Raw genomic sequence first — 14,865 nt, 5'->3', positions numbered from 1 at the left:
GGAGGGGGCGAAAATTCTGGGAGCCTTGAAGAATGTGTGGAAGTCGAGAACATTATCTCGGAAAGCAAAAATGGGTATGTTTGAAGGAATAGTGGTTCCAACAATGTTGTATGGTTGCGAGGCGTGGACTATGGATAGAGTTGTGCGCAGGAGGATGGATGTGCTAGAAATGAGATGTTTGAGGACAATGTGTGGTGTGAGGTGGTTTGATCGAGTAAGTAACGTAAGGGTAAGAGAGATGTGTGGGAATAAAAAGAGCGTGGTTGAGAGAGCAGAAGAGGGTGTTTTGAAATGGTTTGGTCACATGGAGAGAATGAGTGAGGAAAGATTGACCAAGAGGATATATGTGTCGGAGGTGGAGGGAACGAGGAGAAGAGGGAGACCAAATTGGAGGTGGAAAGATGGAGTGAAAAAGATTTTGTGTGATCGGGGCCTGAACATGCAGGAGGGTGAAAGGAGGGCAAGGAATAGAGTGAATTGGAGCGATGTGGTATACCGGGGTTGACGTGCTGTCAGTGGATTGAATCAAGGCATGTGAAGCGTCTGGGGTAAACCATGGAAAGCTGTGTAGGTATGTATATTTGCGTGTGTGGCCGTATGTATATACATGTGTATGGGGGTGGGTTGGGCCATTTCTTTCGTCTGTTTCCTTGCGCTACCTCGCAAACGCGGGAGACAGCGACAAAGCAAAAAAAAAAAAAAAAAATATATATATATATATATATATATATATATATATATATATATATATATATATATATATATATATATATATATATATCACACACCCCTGCCGCAAACCTACATTCACTGAGAACCAATCACTTTCCTCTCTTCCTACACGTACACATGCCTTACATCCTCGATAAAAACTTTTCACTGCTTCTAACAACTTGCCTCCCACACCATATATTCTTAATACCTTCCACAGAGCATCTCTATCCACTCTTATCATATGCCTTCTCCAGATCCATAAATGAGTCAGTTGTTGTTCGCTGATGATACAGCGCTGGTGGCTGATTCATGTCAGAAACTGCAGAAGCTGGTGACTGAGTTTGGTAAAGTGTGTGAAAGAAGAAAGTTAAGAGTAAATGTGAATAAGAGCAAGGTTATTAGGTACAGTAGGGTTGAGGGTCAAGTCAATTGGGAGGTGAGTTTGAATGGAGAAAAACTGGAGGAAGTGAAGTGTTTTAGATATCTGGGAGTGGATCTGTCAGCGGATGGAAAATTATTACCAAACATTTCTTGTACCCTTTCATTATGTACTTGATCAAACCACCTCACACCATATAATCCTCAAACATTTCATTTCCAAAACATCCACCATCCTCTGTACAATCCTATTTACAGCCCATGCCTCGCAGCCACATAGTATGTTGGAATTACTCTTCCTTCAAACGTATCCATTTTTGCTCTCTGAGATAACAGTCTCTCTTTCCAGACACTCATATGCCAGTCCCTCAACACTCATTTATCTTACTATGTTAGATGCATTATTGCTTATGTGAAATACTTCTTTGTAAAGTTTTCATCTCTCACTGCACATTCCAAATGCTACTGACCTCAAATCCTACTCTACTAATATGCATATCTCATGTCCACTATCATCACCAGCTTGTTACACAGTGGTATTGGTTACAGTGTCTGCCTTCACATGTTCTTATGTAAATATACAAAGCTAATTACTACTACTATATTTCAAGATATCTTGGGATGTGGTAGATATGAGAAATGTATATGGGAAAGTCATTCTTCATACTTGTTAAAATGGTTAAAATGTCTACCAGATATAAACAAATGGACCTTCTGTTACAGCACATTCATGGTACCCTTTTTTCATATTCATTGATGTTAAGAGGAAATTGATAATAGAAAATAGTGTAACTATGCTCCAGTTTGTGATAGATGTCTTTTACTGTATGCTTCTTCTTAGTAGAAAAACATAGATCTGTTGGGTAGCACCAACAAGGTTGATGATAATATGACAGTTGATCGCTCCATTTGTTGAGATAACTGGTCTGTATCAGTGCATGTTATCCACTTATTATCCTTAATGGAAGATGCCTCCTTTTGGTAATAAGATTTGCTGGTACTTATATTTGGTAAAATCATTTTTGCGAGCTGAATATGATTAGTTACTTAAATGTTGTGTCCCTCTCCTTATGTTTGTGATAATAGATCATACTTACATGTTTGTGTGAACCCATAGCATCCCTTCCCTTCCACCAGGGTGCAACTGCTGGCCTCCTGGCATGCCACCTATGTCATGAGAAGTTCCTTGATCTAGAGCACCTTAGTGGCCACCTGTATAACGTACATAAGGTGTCCGTCACTTACCGGTAGGTAGCTGATAACTCATTTATTTACATTTATCCTGTAACATTTATGTATGCATAAATGTCATGCTAACAGCTCATATGCAATTTATCCATCTTCACTCTGCTCTTCTGCTTCGTCTGTAGTTTGTTTTTAGGTATGCTTCCCACATACATTTAGTTCATTTGTCCTTGTTTTCTACTTACCCTCTTTTGTAACATGTTTGCCTATTACCTTCACAATATTGTGTCCCCAAGTGAACTAATTGCTTTATCTGTTTAGTCTCCCAGAAAAAGTGCCACATCTTTTTCCATTATTTTTGCAGCCTCTTATGAATTTACTCTCATTCACATGTGATAGAGGAGCATTCACCACTTTTCCTTTACATCACCTACAGATACACATATAACCCAATGGTGAAGTGGTATTTTACACTTCATCAATGATATTCAGTTATTTTTGCTGTATCGCTGTTCTTTGTGCATCCAACATCATGAAACTCGGTGAAGATGTTCAAGTCTTTTCCAAACAAATCTTGTATACTTATCAGCAAAACTTTCTACACAGAAATAGGGTGAATATGCTGCTAAGAGCCTCAGTTAGGATAACAGAATTGACAGAATTACAAAAAATGGACAGATAAATCAACAAGCAAACTGGACAGTTAAATGAAACTGATTATGAACTCAAAGTTTGAGGTTATACTTTCATAATTTCTATAAAATTATAATGAATGCTGAACGTGTAGTAAGCTAACCTCTCAGTCAGTGTTTTGAAAAGAAGACATTCATGCTGTAAAGCAAAGGGGAGAGGGAATTTGGGAGAGGTGATTTCTGAGCTTAACAGCACACCAAGAGCATCACCTTGTATCTGTAGTTTGAATTTTGATTAGATAATTCATTACACAGAAAAATATCCACATACTATAAATGGCCCAACAATGTAGTCAGTTGTTAATCTACGGTGTATTCAAAACTCAACTATTTTCCTTAGTAGATAATATACTGCATCTGCTCATGCTCATCATAAGTCTTTTGGAGTGACCATTCACAGTTTTCTTCAGCTGTATGTGACAATCCCTTTTTTGAAAATTTAGTACACCAAGCCAGTACTTACTGACCTCCCAGAAGGTGCTGTCATCATTTAGGAATAATTTGTGATATACCCTTTGGGATAGGTCATCAGAATGCCTCATTTTATCACAATGCACCTTGGACCATGGAAGCATGGCTTGAGAGAAAAATTTTAAGGATTATAGAAGGAAAAAGTTTTTGATAATGTTAGACTACATATTTTATTCTTGTCATTATACGGTCTAAGGCTTCTTGCAGCTTCAGGCCTTATGACAGTCTGTTGCTAGGAAAAGATGGACTTCACTTAAAACACCTTTGGTACCATAGACAAGGGTATTTATGTTCATTTAGATTCCAACCAGCCATCTTCATGTGAAGGTGAATATTTTAGTGGATGATCATAAAAAGCATTCAGATTCCTTATTGGTTATGACTTCATCATCTGTTTTGGACTCTCAAGACCAGCAACTGACATCGCAGTAGTAAGAGTGGAACATGGTAAAAACAATGAAAAGAATGCATCATGTGTAGAAAAGTGCAGAATATATGAGTAAGGAAAACATAAGTTGTTACTCTGTCAAACTTCAAGGAAACAGTCAGATCAAGGGAATTGCCCTGAGTTAGCTCTAAGATGATATCACCCTTCGCAGGCCCCTCAGTGGCCAGTTAAGGACCAGCAGTAAGGTTAATCAGTTGTATTTCATTGTCCATCAAGATCTTTCTCTCCAAAATCTTGCTCAGAGAGTGGCAAAATGAAGAAGAAAGGCATTAAAACAATTACAGTGCTGTACTATACAGTATGCAGCTATGTGATCTGCCAGCTGTTGTAGTAGCTGTGAATGCTTTGTTGTGCTCCATACTTATGCACTGGATTTTCTTTGTGTTTTACTCCCTGGGGCCTTAGACTGCTTTTAGACCACTAAAAAGTATGGGAGAAAAAGTGAATCTGGTGTAAAATAAGCCAGTATTACTTAGGGATATTTAAATGGAGGCCACTGAGCATCATTGCCTTTTTTTCTGGTTTGGAAACCCACGATCCAATTCTTTTTCCGCTAAACACAAGCCGTGCACTAAATTGAAACAGGTCAGAATACTGGGATGCTAGGTAGGATTTCATGGTTTAGTGAAAATCTTGAAAATAAGAGGAAGAGAAACACCAGATTAACACTAATTGGCAAGTCAGTCTTTACCAGCAAACCTCTTTTGAATTAGAGTAATTTTGTAGATGAGGCTCTTTAATCAAGAGTCCAAACATTTAGGGGGCATAGTGAGGATAGCAGTACTGCATGAACCTGGTAAACGAGGTTCCCAAACCCAGAAGAGGTAGGATAAACTTAACTGAGTTAAGCCCCTTTGTATAACGCCTGAGTTAGTGTGTTATACTACATTGAAAAGAAACATAAACAACATGAGAGTAGATAGAAAGATTAAAAAGATAAATGAAAGCACAGGAAGACTTTGATTTTGAGGGATTCTCAAGGGAGACTGATTATACCATGGGTGCTATTGGGTACCAGACAGCTGATAACTCGCACCTTATGGATAATGTGGTGGTGAACAAGCATTTCCTTTAAATATACTAGTTGGACAACAGGATAAAGATACATGAGGACATTGTTACGGACCATGAAGGATGCTGTACTGTACCAGAGGGGAATCTAGAAGACAAACTGAAGCTGGAGGGTTGTGCTAGGAAAAACATTATTTGTCAGGGAAAAACAGAGGATTTCAGAATGGTAAATGACTGCTCAGCAGAACTTGAAGCAACTGAACCAAGCCTAAAAATCCTGAAACAAATAGGCAAAGTGAAATATTATGTAGAGCCATCAAGGAGGCAGCAGATGCAGTGCAAGACAGGTCCAATAAGGAAGCATGTGGTAGATTAGATGAAGAAAAAGGGCAAATGCCATCCAGAACAGCTGTGCAGCAATGAAAATGCAAATTTTAGGTAAGGTACGAGATACAGAGGATATTGCAAGGCTGCAGATAATTGGAAGATGGCTCACTGTGCAGATAAGGAAGCCGCGTGGAGAGAGGTAAACAGGCTTATGATAGTGATGGTCTTTGGACTGGAGGAAGACGAAGATCACCTGCCAGACAAGGAGGAAGGAGTAGCCAGAAAAGGGCAGACGGTTTATGGAGTAATTCAAATGATGGATTTAATAGAAACAAGTGGAGAAATTAAAGAAGCTTGGAGAATGGGGAAATATAGCAACAAAACACTCCCTCCAAGGAGATGGTAAAATAGTGATAATGGGGACTTTCAATTACAGGAAATATACTGGGAAACCTTAGCTTCCCATAGAGATGCTGAGTCAAGGAGACATAAATTCCATGAAATCATATAAGAGAACTTCCTGCATCAACATGTAACAAAACATATGGGAACTGGAGAAAGTTACACACCATCTGTGCTTGACCTTGACTTTACTCACTGCAACATGGAGATAAAACATAAGTATGATGCTTCTATTACAAGGGTGACATGTTGTGCTTGTTTTTGATATGTGGTGGTGGAAGATGCAAGAGAGGGATCACAGCAAGCACAGGAACCAAAGGGGAAGTACATTCATGGCAGTTATGTAGAACTGATCAAGTTCTTCGAGGGTATTGATTAGGTGAGGGAGTTCTGTAACAAAAGTATGGACTAGTACTACAAAAGGTTTTGTGAAATCTACATTGAAGGAGCCTGAACAAGTGAATGATTGGTGGCCAATAGGGGAAGAGGATCAAAGTGGAGAGATATGGTTGAGTTTGAAATGTAATTAAGCAAGAGAGCTCATGGGTTTACTATGGAGAATATATGAAAGACACTACAGCCAGGTAGCATATGAAATATGCTGGAGATGAAGGAGGGAAGAGCAGGGGGAATTTGAAAAAAAGAAGTATGGTGAAAGCACAAGACAATCCAAAACTTTTATGGAAGTTCTGCAGGAACAGTGTTAAAAGACCAAATATTTAGGCAAAAGGGACTTAGAAGGGAGAATTCATGAGGAGGATGTGAAAATATGTGAGAAGATGATTGATCATTTTGAAAGTGGTTTTTACTGTGGAGGACAATAATGCACCTGTATTACTGAGGTGAGAAGGGATAAAGTCTTGAAATACATCATAATTGACAGAAATGACAATCAGGCTATTAGAGCAATGTGACCCTTGTAAAACCCATGTTCCTGATGAAGGCTCCTCATATGGGCTTAAAGAATGTGTAGAGGCACTTGCAAGACCACTAGAAATGTTCATTAAGTCATTATAGAAGGTTTAGTTCCAAATATGTGGAAGGGGTAAATGTGCTTGTGTGTAAGAAGGGAATTTCCAAATATGTGGAAGAGGTAAATGTACTTGTTTGGAAGAAGGGCATTGGGAAAACTGCACTGAACTGCATGCCAGTCTAAGTAACAAGTTGCAAAGGAATGATTGCTTGCAAAGGAGAAACTTTTTGATTGAGAGATAACTTTGTTTTGGGGATAGGTCATTCATGACCAATCTTCTACAGTTCTATGGCATGGTTAGCTCCATCTTATTCATCTAAGAATGAAAGAGAGGGATGAGTAGATTGTTTGTTCTTCATCTGCTAGGAAGACTTTGACTCAGTTCATCAAAGGTTGATTGAAAAGTTAGATCTAATGACAGGAATAAGGAGTGGGCTATTTCATGTTGGAGAAGACTTCCTTATTGGCAAGGAACAAAGAACACAGGTAAGGGATGCATTCTCGAAGTGGACTGCTGGGGTTACATGTGACATGGGAAAGGGTTTGTTCCTGGGCCAACTGCTGTTCCTGGTGTATATAAGTGATTTGCATAATGAACCTGAATCATATGTAAATGTGTTTGTGGATAATGCCAGGATCATGATGGAAATAAAGAATAATGATGATTGCATCAACCTACAGGGGAACCTGGACAGACTCCAAAGTTGGTCAAATAAATGGATGATTCAATCCAGGTAAGTGCAAGTTGATGAAGATGAGACAGAGTGTGTTTATTACATAGCTGGAAACAAATTTCAGGCATCTGCTTGTTAAAGTGATTTATTACCTGAGCTACACATTAAGAAAATATGAAAGATGCAGTGTCAGCTGGCAAATATAAGAATCACAGTCATTACATATAAAGAACATATTCTTGAAATTATTCACTACATCTGTCAGACCAAACTGGATTATACACACAAGTCTGGACACTGCATCTAAAGAAACACAAAAATCTGAATGAAGTGGTACAAAGAGCAATTAAGGTGGTACCTGAATAAAGGGAAGAGAGCTGCAATGAGAGGCTGAGGGCTACAAAGCTGTCCACCATGGAGGAGAGGAGAGAGAGAGATAGGGTACCTGATAATAGCTTTTAAATTTCTAAATCAGCTGGATGATATTGACTGGGAACAATTCTTTAAGAGATGAAGCATGAGAGTAACCAGAGGCCATAAAAAGCTGAGGAAAATGCTCGTTAGAAAGCATGTTAAGAAATATGGGTTTAATATTAGGATGATGGATGGTTTAGATAAACTATTTGATGAGGCAGTATATGCTGGCAGTTTATAAATGTTTAAAAGGTTACTTGATGGTAAAGAAAGTTAAGGAGACAGGTCCTCATGAGTGTAGAACTCTTCTGTACTGTACGAGTGGAATGATTACACATGTAGGGCTTCACGTGATAAGACACCCTCACCTTACCATATTTGCAGATTGGTAATTATAATGGAATTGCACCAGGCACATAACTCAGAGGTCCTTGAAACAAAACCATTGTTATTTTTTCTTTCAAGAGATGGGGATCCATAGTTGTAGAATTATTCCCATTCTGTACACAGAGATGATTATACACACCTGACTTTTAGCTAGACTGGGACATGGGGGCATCCATGTCAAGGGATAGGAGGATCAGTGAAAAAGAAAGTCAGAGGGGTATATAAGAATAATCTAGTTGACTTTAAGCAATTCCCCCAACTTTCTGTTGTGGCAGGGAATGTAAAACTACCTGTTACTCTTAAGCTACTATTAGTCCAATGGTGCTAATAGTATTAAATTTATGATTGGATCTGATATGCTGGTGTGCAGGTTACATTTATTGCCTTAAAAGAAAAGTTTTGCACAGATATTTTTATAACTTTTTTAAAGAACTTTTACACATGCAACAGCGTAATAGATTAAAAAATTTTGCTTGTTTCCTTTGACGATAACTTTTTATCCATTGAATATTTAATTGATTCTTACCGGAATCTTTCAGCAACAGCTAACCCAGCCCGTGTTGCAGCCATATTCATGTGGGGTTTGTGAGGCCAAGTTTTCAAGCCACAGTCAGCTGATGAGTCACAACCAAAACCATCTCTCATCCTCTGGCATAATAGGACTCAAGACTGCTTGACCAGACCCACCAGAATGTAGCTTTCATCTTTGTACAGTACTTAACTGTCATGGGTTTAGATGAGAGTGAAATTTTTGTAAATAATCCCCAAGCTAAAACAGTAAAGCATCCACAAAGTGTGGAGACCTCGCATCTACGTTGCCTAACCAGGTGCTACTGCAAGTATAATCAGAGGAGGAATTTCTGAAATTCAGAGATTACTAATCCATGACTCCTGACGACCAAAGTTTACATTTTCATAATCCTTCAATGTGAGAAGTAACAGATTAATGTTTGTTTTGGCCAAACATAAAAATACCAGGTTTAATAGTGGTATAAACCTACAACCCTCATTTCTTGAGAAAACTGGCCATATGTGACAATGTTTCCTGGGAGTAGAGGGTATGAAGCCATGACTGGTTAATTGTTTTGATTTTATAGACTGAGATGAGAAACCAGCATGAGAAATGTGGTGAGTACATGAAGACTTGAGGCTGCAGATCATTCTTCATTGATTTAGAGTATGAACTGCATCAAAATAATCCTTAAACCTCATAATGGTGTACTTATGTATATAAAGATGTGATTAATTTGGTGATAAACTATATTGCTTAGGTGGTATTGAAAATGATTCTGAAACCGCTTCAAGATGTATAGTGATAAGATAATGCAGCCTTACTGAATTTATGGAAAACTTATGGCAAAGGTTTTTGTTTGTGAATGGACTAAATATGTCAGATTATGAAATATCTCAGAAATCATATGATAAATGGATAGCATAACTGATTAAGCAGTTATAATTTCAATGAACAGTATATACAGTTTGTAAAGTTTTTTATTGTTTACTTGTTTATACATAAATAACTATACATGCTTGTTCAAAAGGCTTTGAAAGTTTAACAAAAACTTGAAGCTGGATATGTGATATATATTTTCTTTTTTTTCCCTTTTTTGGCTATAATAGTAGCCATGTACTGAATGCTCTGCAAGAGAGATTTCAGAACTGATATTAAAACCACTAAGAAATGAGTGGTGAACAGATGTAAATCTGGTAAGTTATGTGATGCTCAAGTGTGTGTGACACGTTTCTCAAGAGTTTAGCCATGCTTCATGGCTCTATATCTGGTGTTGTGGGTTTTAATTGTACTTCCAGTCTATATAGCTCATGCAGCTACTAATAAATTTGTGAAGGGTTGAAAATATTGTATGTATTTTTATTGTACATGTTTGTATTGAAGGATTTGTATAGACACTGTGCCAATATCACTCACCTTTTTGATTTGAGGGGAATGGAATTCTATTCTGTAGCCCATAGTCAGTCATCTGCCATGCTGTCATTGCATGGAGTTTGTTAATTGTGGATAGCGATAACATTACTTCCAACCACATTTCTATTGGTAAGCTTTGATAACTGCCAATGGACTTGCCGAGTTGTTCCATTTTTACATAGGTCTGTATTTCTAGCATTGGACATGTACATGTGTATGGTATTTTTGTTTAGTGAATGTAAGTGATGTTTATAAATCATTCTTGCCCTATATGTAAAGACATGTCTAAAAGTCACTGAAAATAGATTATTATTTTGATAAAGTTTCACGGTATAACTGAAGAAATGTAACCATATACTACACAACTCTTGAAGTACAGACCAGATAGTCACTTCCTAACATGTCTTCATTGTGGTAGAGCCTACCAGCAATCATATTTTTTTTACAGAAATCTAGACAAAAGTGACAGTTACTTGCTAGAAGACTCAGTCACCACTTGGTTATTGCCCATTTATTCTAGAAGCAAATTTGGAGTTTTCAGCAAATAATGGATATCAGAGGTGACTAAGAATTCAGCACAACTGAACTTGAGCACAAATCAACTAGTTGACAATCTTTTGTATTGCTATCTCAGGGGCATATCGTGCTCATAATGACACTTGGGAGGGAACAATGAAATGCAGGAAAACCTAGAAGAGAGTTTTAAGAATTGGATGCAGCTATACTTAGACATAGTATGGAAAGGGTAATTTGAGTTTTGTATCTTCTGAGACCCTTATATCTATATGAAATAGTATAGTTTGTAGCAGAATCCCTAAACCACTTCAGAGTATTTAATTCTGACATCATTTCTAATGCCTTTGCCATGAATGAAGAGGAAAGAAATATTGAATCTGTTATTTTTCATATATCAGAAATTTTTTCTCTCTGTGCATAAGGTATTAATTATATACCTCATTGTATGAGATAAGGTGACTTGTGAAAGAATACTGTATATGCATAATTTTTAGTAACTTTCTAAAGTTTACCTGCATTTCCAAACTCTACCATTATGGATGTCAACACATCTACAGTTTTTGCTCTTACTTGGAAAAATAAGATTAATCATTGCATTTTCCATTTTTGAAAATGCTTTATTTTTTCCAAATCTATACAAACAGATATTGAATATCTACACTGTAACTGAAGATTTGTCATTTTACTTGGAATAAGTTGTAAAGTGAAAAGTATTAAAATAATCATTATGTTTTACATTTCTGAAAATGCTTAATTTCTTTCCCAAATTTTTACTGACAGATATTGAATATCTATGCCATTATAAGTGTTGGTGTGTTATTTTGCATGGAATAAGTTGGAAAGGTCATGCATATCCTCCTAGATAAGAACGAATCAAATTCTTGGGAGTTTGAATTGGTAAAAAGTATACCGAGTGATTCTAAGAGAGTTTATTTGATAGAATCTAAATTTCACCTAGGATATCACATAAAGTATAATTACATATACTCCTATTTCCAACGTACATTTCCTCCAGGATTAGAATCATCATAACTCAATTATTGTGCTGTACAAGTTGCTTAACCCTCTCACTGCGTATGGCACATGTATATTCTCTCATTCCATTCACTGGATCATACATATAGTGTGTGACCTCTTTTTTTTATCTATGTACTGCAGATTGTTCATGTAGGGATTCCTATTTTAAAAGATAACATGAGGTATTGGAACATAAATCTTAGCAAGTGCTGTCCACTGCCACCCACCATGTGCTGCCATACAGTCACAAGTTCTTTTCTCCTTTGGGTTAGTCACCCTCAAGATATCAGACAGAGCAGAAAGAGTGTTGAACTGCTATGGCTTTAGAAAAAAAAACCTTATAATTTCAGAGGATGTCTTCAAAATAATTATTCATTCCACACTTTTTCTTTCATACGTATTTCCAGTTTCCCAACTGAGGTAGTGTCCAGAACAAATGACTGAGCCTTAGAGGAAAATATGTTCTCCTGGCTCTTTTATATATTTCTTCTTTTGGGAAGTAATACATGAGGGGCGAATTTCCTTGTAAAATACATGCTAACACAGATGCTGATATACACAACTGTACTGATGCAATAAAAGCTAGAGAAATGCAATAGCATACTCAGATGTAATCAGGGATAACAATTCTACTCACTCCCATAGTCAAAATATGTGAAATATGTATTATTATTTTACAGCCCAGGACCCCTTTATCAAGGGGTTCCTGCAGTTTATTATAAGGCTGCACTACATACGGTATCAGGAACAGGTTGGAATCCTTTGAAGTGAGAAGCTCTTTGATAATATATTATGTCTCTTCAACTGATGGTGATACAGACTTACTAAAGGTGATTGTTCACTAAGGGTGTAACTCAATTAAATGAAATTAACTTCTGTGATATATACTGTATATGCTCAGAACTTGGGCATATAAAGAAACCAGACAAAATTAAAGAAAATTTTTTGGGTATAGATGTTGATGGGGATTATGGTTTCATTGCATTACTCATGCCAAATAGAGAATGAATGTTAGTGAATGAGTACACTTCATCAGTTTGCGGTGCTTACCTCACTAATATGGGAAACAGCTAACAAGTATGGAAAATGTGAATAACATCAAGGTTATTAGGTTCAGTAGGGTTGAGGAACAAGTAAATTGGGATGTAAGTTTGAAGGGAAAAAAATTGGAGGAAGTGAAGTGTTTTAGATATCTGGGAGTGGACTTAGCAGCAAAAGGAACCATGGATGCAGAAGTGAATCACAGGGTGGGGGAGGAGGCAAAGGTTCTAGGAGCGATGAAGAATTTGTGGAAGGAAAGAATGTTATCTTGAAAGCAAAAATTGGTATGTTTGAAGGATTAGTAGTTCCAACAACATTACATGGTTGTGAGGCATGGGTGAGAGATATGGTTGTACGGAGGAGGGTGGATGTGTTGGAAATGAAATGTTTGAGGACAGTATGTGTGAGGTGGTTTGAATGAGTAAGAAATGAAAGGGTAAGAGAGATGTATGGTAGTAAAAAGAGTGTGGGTGAAAGAGCAGAAGAGGGTGTGTTGAAATGGTTTGTACACATGGAGGGAATGAGTGAGGAAAGACCGACAAAGAGGCTATATGTGTCAGAGGTGGAGGGAACAAGGAGAAGCAGGAGACCAAATTGGAGGTGGAAGGATGGAGTGAAAAATATTTTGAGCGATCGGGGCCTGAATATACAGGAGGTTGAAGGGTGTGCAAGGAATAGAGTGAATTGGAACAATGTGGTATACCGTGAACGTGCTGTCAGTGTACTGAATCAGAGTATGTGAAGCGTCTGGGGTAAACCATGGAAAGGTCTGTGGCGCCTGGATGTGGAAAGGGAGCTGTGGTTTTGTTGCATTACACATGACAGCTAGAGATTGAGTGTGAGCAAAAGTAGCCTTTTTTTTCTCTCTCTACCTGGCACTACCTCACTATGTGTGTGTGTGTGTGTGTGTGTGTGTGTGTGTGTGTGTGGGGGGGGGGGGGGGGGGGGGGGGGGGGGGGGGGGGGGGGGGGGGGGGGGGGGGGGGGGGGGGGGGGGGGGGGGGGGGGGGGGGGGGGGGGGGGGGGGGGGGGGGGGGGGGGGGGGGGGGGGGGGGGGGGGGGGGGGGGCTATATCCTGTGTGGCGGGGTAGTGATGGGAATGGATGAAGGCAGCAAGTATGAATATATACCTGTATATATATATATGTGTCTGTGTATGTATATGTTGATATGTACATGTATGTGTAAGGGCATTTATGTATATATATATGTGTGTATGTGAGTGGTTAGGATTTCTTTATCTGTTTCCTTGTGCTACCTCGCTGATGCAGGAAAATAACGGTTAAGTATAATAATAGAAATAAATATAAGAAATATATATAAAGTTGAGAACAAAGTACGTAAGAGGAGTGGGGGAGGAATGGAATGTATTTAGGGAAGCAGTGATGGCTTGTGCAAAAGATGCTTGTGGCATGAGAAGCATGGAAGGTGGTCAGATTAGAAAGGGTAGTGAGTGGTGGGATGAAGAAGTAAGATTATTAGTGAAAGAGAAGAGAGAGGCATTTGAATGATTTTTGCAAGGAAATAATGCAAATGACCTGGAGATGTATAAAAGAAAGAGGCAGGAGGTCAAGAGAAAGGTGCAAGAGGTGAAAAAGAGGGCAAATGAGAGCTAGGGTGAGAGAATATCATTAGATTTTAGGGAGAATAAAAAGATGTTTTGGAGGGAGGTAAATAAAGTGCATAAGACAAGGGAACAAATGGGAACATCAGTGAAGGGAGCCAATGGGGAGGTGATAACAAGTAGTGGTGATGTGAGAAGGAGATGGAGTGAGTATTTTGAAGGTTTGTTGAATGTGTTTGATGATAGAGTGGCAGATATAGGGTGTTTTAGTCGAGGTGGTGTGCAAAGTGAGAGGGTTAGAGAGAATGATTTGGTAAACAGAGAAGAGGTAGTAAAAGCTTTGCGGAAGATGAAAGCCGGCAAGGCAGCGGGTTTGGATGGTATTGCAGTGGAATTTATTAAAAAAGCAGGTGATTTTATTGTTGACTGGTTGGTAAGGTTATTTAATGTATGTATGACTCATGGTGAGGTGCCTGAGGACTGGTGGAATGCTTGCATAGTGCCATTGTACAAAGGCAAAGGGGATAAGAGTGAGTGCTCAAATTACAGAGGTATAAGTTTGTTGAGTATTCCTGAGAAATTATATGGGAGGGTATTGATTAAGAGGGTGAAGGCATGTACAGAGCATCAGATTGGGGAAGAGCAGTGTGGTTTCAGAAGTGGTAGAGGATGTGTGGATCAGGTGTTTGCTTTGAAATATGTATGCAAGAAATACTTAGAAAAGCAAT

The 14,865-nt window shown here is 38.3% G+C and overlaps 1 protein-coding gene across 7 annotated transcripts in view; it reads left to right on the top strand.

Annotated features, from left to right (window-relative positions):
- The window catches only part of shn (zinc finger schnurri), a 268,460-nt gene extending 257,197 nt beyond the window's left edge, over positions 1-11,263 (top strand). For 4 of the 7 annotated variants that reach the window (XM_071665257.1, XM_071665258.1, XM_071665259.1 and 1 more), the window contains 3 exons: positions 2,230-2,339; positions 7,283-7,335; positions 8,616-8,751. In XM_071665257.1, coding sequence (XP_071521358.1) covers positions 2,230-2,339; positions 7,283-7,325 — 153 coding nt within the window. In that variant the 3' untranslated portion in view covers positions 7,326-7,335; positions 8,616-8,751. Of the gene's footprint in view, positions 1-2,229; positions 2,344-7,282; positions 7,336-8,615 lie in introns of those variants that run through there. The other 3 variants (XM_071665263.1, XM_071665262.1, XM_071665264.1) reach the window with 3 other exon arrangements.
- The last annotated feature ends 3,602 nt before the right edge of the window (positions 11,264-14,865 follow it).

This window comes from Panulirus ornatus, chromosome 9, assembly GCF_036320965.1.
Source record: "Panulirus ornatus isolate Po-2019 chromosome 9, ASM3632096v1, whole genome shotgun sequence".
NCBI lineage: Eukaryota > Metazoa > Arthropoda > Malacostraca > Decapoda > Palinuridae > Panulirus > Panulirus ornatus.
This window is presented reverse-complemented; position numbering and strand designations above follow the sequence as displayed.